Here is a 4,968-nt window from a genome sequence, read left to right on the forward strand (position 1 = left end):
TTGGCTGACTCAGAGGAGCTAATTTCACCAGATTCTGAGCCCATACTCTTCTCTCTTGATGGTCTTGGGATTGTGTTCCTGCTTCTTTTAACCTAGTCGGATGACAAAACTAACCAATCCCAGTGTTAGAGTCCTGTACACCCTATTTCCATGGCCCCATCCAGTCATTTGGAGGGAATTAAGAGAATGATGATAGAAAAGTCAGATGGAATTTTTTCCATCATGACTACGTACTTGCTCATTCTCTGAGGGTAGCAAGAACTATCCTCATTGGGAAACCTTACCGTATCCACTTTACAGTCCTGATCTTGCCTCTTTAGACTTCTTATTCCCCAAACTCAAACAACATTGAAATGAAACACAATTTGAGTACCTCGAGGATGCCTCAAACTCCCGTTTTGATGTAGAAATTGAAGAGCACAGGATCACTTAGGGAAGAGTTAGAGAGATGGAAACACTGCCTTCAGAAGTATATAGACCAAGATGGAGGACATGTTGAGAAATAATAGTTTCACATTTTTATATTTTCTATGATTCTGGGTTTCTGGGGAGTCCTGTAGGATAAGCATCGGACTGTGAACCACAAGGTTGGTGCAAATCCACCAGCTGTTCCTTGGAAACCCTATACAGGATCGCTGTGAGCCAGAACTGACCCCACACTTAGCAACAGGTTTCTGTGATTTTGTAGCAATACTTTTTTTGGCTTTCCCTTGTATACTGTTACACTAATTTCTGCTGTTTCTCTATGCATGTAAGTTTTTCACACTTTTAAGCAACAGAACATATGGTGACTGCTTTAAGCCAGAGTCTCAACTTAGTAAGTAAAACACTCAGGTCACAGATAAAATGACAACCATGCACACCTGTCCTGATTAGCACACCTTTCCTGTTGTCTCCAGGAAGGGAATATAGCCAGTTCCTTCTGCCTGCTCACCTCTTACAGTCAGGCTTTCCCGTTGTGACTGCAGTGGGCTGGGAAGGAGAGGAAAAGAAGGGTGGAGAGACCTTACTTGCCTGTTCCTGCTGAAGGCTGCCTTCGCTTCCTCTGGGTCTTGCCAAGGAACACGCTGTCTCTTTCATGGGTACTTCGGAAGCTCCCCTGCTGACCCTGAAATACCCAAGATGTGGGAAGTTGTGTCCTATCCCTTCCTCTGCATCTGCCCCTCCAGCCCCTGGTTTCTGCAGGTGAGGTGGGGAATGTAGTGACCCTAACCATTCTCCCCAGCTATCTGACCTCCTGACTGGCCCCAGGAACTCCCTTTGGAAGTCTCTGTGTCTTCTGGACCTCTGTTGATTTCTGTTTCCCACTATTTCTCTCCATGCCCATATTTCCAAAGTAAAGTTGCCTGTTTTCCTCTCTGTCTTGCACACAAGACTCAGCAGACGCCAAGCAGGTGTGCATGGGAGCCCACCTGAGCCCAAGGTGCTGAAACGGGGAGGGGTCTACAAGGTTCAGTGGTCCTGGGCTGCAGGGTCCTGGGCCCTGTCTACAAGTTGGGCTGTTGAGCAGAGTTCAACCTGGCCAATAGCCTTTGCTCTGACAACCTCAAGGAAGTGGCCAACCACCATCTAGTGGCTTTTCCCTGGTCTTGATGGTGATGAGTGTGAACATGTGAACCCACCTGTTTCTATCCCTAGAGATGCAGCCTGGGGAGGTATCCACCCTCTCTGAGCCTCATTTACTCTTCCGCAAACTGAGCTCAGCAGTTGTGTGGGAGAATGGAGACACAGTAAAGGACCTGGTTTACAGCACACACTCAGAGGGCCATGGTTGTAATCACAGCTGTACTGCACTGCGCCTAGGCCCTCCCAGGTCCCTTGATCCCTTTGGCTGGCTCCCACTCATCGGTCAGAGACAAGCCACCACTGCAAGTGTAATTTGGCAAGAGAGTTTATTGAGAGTCACAAAGGCCAGAGTAAGTTCCGGTGGCTTCTCCTTGTCTCACTCCTCTTTCTCATCTCCATGGGTGATGATGTAACACAGGGACTTGTAGTCGATGTTCCCCTCCAGATCCATGGGCGTCAGGGCGAACATCTGCTCAACCTGGAAGAGGCACTGCTGAGGGGCAGCCTTGGTTCCCGGCACAGCCCAACGGAGAGGCAGGGAGGAGATCAAGGCTCTTCCCCTCCTTGGTCTCCCGCTTTGTGTAGCCTCTCTGCTAACGTGGGGCTCTGGTCAGACTGGACACATGGGCACATGGACATACCTCCCCTCACTTCTCTGTCTGCACCCTCCAGCTTTGAAGGTCCAAGGCACCCCTGTGGGTGCTCTAGCATCCATCTTGCTTCTGTACACACGCAGACACAGCCCTCTCTCCCTGACACAAGCCTCCTTCTCCTCATCCACCCTGAAAGAGCCCATCACATGGGCCCTGGCTCAGAGTCCCTTGAGGGCAGGACTCAGCTTGTCCTGCTTACTGAGGAATTCCCAGGCCCCATCCAGCTGAGGCCCAGAGGTGGTGTTGTTGTTAAGTGTTGTCGACTTGGTTCCTACTCATGACAACCCTGTTTAGGGTTTCTGATGACTGACTGGTGAATTTGAACCCCCAACATTTGGGTTCAAACAGACTTTGCAGTCCAGCGCATTATTCTTCAATGCCATGCCCAGACCCCAGGGCCCAGAGTAAAGGTCAAGAAATAATGGGGCTTGAAAGAGCTAAGATGCCTCACCTCAGCTGGAGAGAACTTGTCTGCCTGGGTCAGAAGCAGCTGCTTGAACCTGGAGGCATTGGGAGGGTTGTAGAAGAGCCAGCTGCACAGCAACTGGGTGAGGACTCCCACTCCCAAAGAAGAACCCAGAAGGCCCCCAGAATTAATGTGGTCCCCCTCACAATGGGCTGCAGTAGAGCCTCAGCAGACTCCAGCCCAGCCATTCACACTTACTCATCCTTGTTCACTACTCCCCGGCTGCTGGGGTCAAACATGCGGAAGGCACTCAGGATGGCCTCTTCCGGGTCTGTCCCTGGGGTGGAGAAAGCCAGGCAACACCCACTGCTCAGCCCTGGGGTACACTTGGAGCCCCTCAGGTCCCACTGATCCAAAGTGTCCTTTTATGTTCAGAGGAACCGGAATAGGCCATCGGCCAGAGGGATGGAAAAGAAGATTGGGAATTGGGGTTTGGAAGTGGAACTGAAGGCTCACTCCGTAGTCAGGACTTCACTGTCTGTGTCTGTGGGAAGCTGGCAGGTGTGGGCAGTGAGAACGCCCTCTCTGGGCCTGTGTGGCCACTGTAGATGGAAAGTGGGTAGAGGAAGGAGCCAAGGCCAGGAGGGTCAGGCTGGAGGGCCCCCGTTGTTGGCTCACCGTTGAGCTTCTCCCCAAAGAGTGTGAGGAACACAGTGAAGTTGATGGGACCCTTCCCCTCCTGCAGCATGGCGTCCAGCTCCTCTTCTGGGACACTCACTTTTCCTATAGGAGTGGGGGCAGAGACAGGGTGGACACAGGAAATAGGGGCTGCCTTCCCCTCCTTCTCTGTCCTATTTTGGGATGGGGAGGATGGGAGAAGAAGTGGAAGAAAGATGTAGAAAGGGGGAGGGAGGAGTGTGAGTAAGTTGGGTGGTGAGGCTGAGAGATGCCCTTGGGAGGAGAAAGGGTGGGGGCTGGTGTCTGGACTGGGGCCTCTTGCAGGGCTGAGGCAGGGTGGGAGAAGCGCTCACAACGAACCAAGCTGGGAGTAGGTTTCCCTCAGGTCAGACTTGCAAATGATGCCATCACGGTTCTGGTCAATGCAGCTGAAGGCCTGGGAGGCGGTGGACACAGGACCGGGTGGGAACCAGTCCCCACCCCTGGGAAAACTGGAGGTAGAGAGTCCTAGGAGGTGTAAGGCACGAGGGCTGGGCAGGTCTGGGGAGGCCCACTTGGGCTACCAAGAACCCATGAGGGCTACTGACCTACAGAGAAGGGGCTGTTTGTGGGATGCGTCTGCTTTGGGGCTGGGACACTCACTTCCTTGAACTCTTGGATCTGGGCTTGCTCGAACATGGAGAAGACGTTGGAAGAGCCACGTTGGGCCTGCTTGGTGGCTGCAGCCTTGCCTCTCGTCCCCGCCTTCCTGCTGGCCTGTAACACTGTGGGTGGGAGGGTCCTCTCCCCCTCCCTGTAGTCCACCCACTTGGACATTCCTCTCCCTCCTTCTTAGGACAGCCTCTGGGGTCCCAGGCAGACCCAGGGTGAGTGGGGACACCTTCCCAGTCTACCTTTCTCCTCCTTGGCAGCTTGCCTTCTGGGAACTGGTTCTGCTCTGCTGGCCCAAAGGCAGCAGAGCAATCTGTCATCCCATCACCCACCTGGTACTCACCATCCTCTGGGGCTGGTCCTGACGTCCCTGCTGTGGCTTAGTGGCTGTGCAGGGCCCCCAGACTGCTTTATGCTTCAGCCTTATCACCTCGTGGGCCAAATAAGGGAAGGAACCAAGGGCAGGCCCAAACTTGGCAGTCCCAGCCTGGGCCTAGGCAGACAAAACCCCCCAGAGATTCCAACCACATTCCTATGATAGCTAGGTGTCCAGCAGGATCCCTTCACAGACCTGATGACATGTCACCCACCCTAATCAGATGTGGTTGATGAGGGGTGACTGACTTTCCAACTGAAAGCCGAGGAGACTCGAAGTCAACCTGTTCTAGATGCTGCATAAAGGGAACCCCAGACCCCCAATTTTGGCTTCAGTGTCTTACCCTTCACAGAGGGCTGGAACTGCCCTTCCTATAGGACCAGGTCAAAACCTGCCCTTCCCCAAAGGACAGTTGAGGTTGGAAGGCTGGCCTGACCCACACCTGGCTTGGGAGTAGACAGTTCTGAAGATAGATCTCCCTAGGTTTCCAGTGGTGGATGGGGGCTCCAGCAGGGCCCTCTGCTTGCTTTGGGGGAACTCTGGGATCAAGGGGACCTGTTGGGGTTGCTGTTCTCCCACCTCCAGCCTTTGCTGCCACTGTCATCATGCCTGCAGTGTCTCCCCGAGGACACTACCCT

The 4,968-nt window shown here is 53.3% G+C and overlaps 1 protein-coding gene across 1 annotated transcript; it reads right to left on the minus strand.

The window, feature by feature from the left end:
• Positions 1 to 1,876: 1,876 nt before the first annotated feature.
• On the minus strand, positions 1,877 to 4,274 carry MYL7 (myosin, light chain 7, regulatory). Its single transcript, XM_006832255.1, has 7 exons — positions 4,197 to 4,274; positions 3,946 to 4,059; positions 3,664 to 3,739; positions 3,304 to 3,408; positions 2,884 to 2,962; positions 2,671 to 2,719; positions 1,877 to 2,044 (listed from the first exon to the last, which is right to left on the minus strand). The coding sequence occupies exons 1-7, from the start codon at positions 4,272 to 4,274 to the stop codon at positions 1,943 to 1,945; spliced, it is 603 nt and encodes a 200-aa protein (XP_006832318.1). The 3' UTR covers positions 1,877 to 1,942.
• Positions 4,275 to 4,968: the final 694 nt, after the last annotated feature.

The sequence above is a fragment of the Chrysochloris asiatica genome, unplaced genomic scaffold, assembly GCF_000296735.1.
Source record: "Chrysochloris asiatica unplaced genomic scaffold, ChrAsi1.0 scaffold00006, whole genome shotgun sequence".
In the NCBI taxonomy this organism is placed as follows: Eukaryota; Metazoa; Chordata; class Mammalia; order Afrosoricida; family Chrysochloridae; genus Chrysochloris; species Chrysochloris asiatica.

What these genes read in the sequence shown, in the direction of transcription:
- MYL7 (XM_006832255.1), bottom strand. Translation starts at nt 4,274, where the DNA reads ATGACAGATTGCTCTGCTGCCTTTGGGCCAGCAGAGCAGAACCAGTTC. An exon ending in CTTTGGGGAGAAGCTCAACG is followed by an intron (nt 2,963 to 3,303) that starts GTGAGCCAACAA and finishes TCTCCACCCCAG; the next exon opens with GGACAGACCCGGAAGAGGCC. An exon ending in GGAGTAGTGAACAAGGATGA is followed by an intron (nt 2,720 to 2,883) that starts GTAAGTGTGAAT and finishes CAATGCCTCCAG; the next exon opens with GTTCAAGCAGCTGCTTCTGA.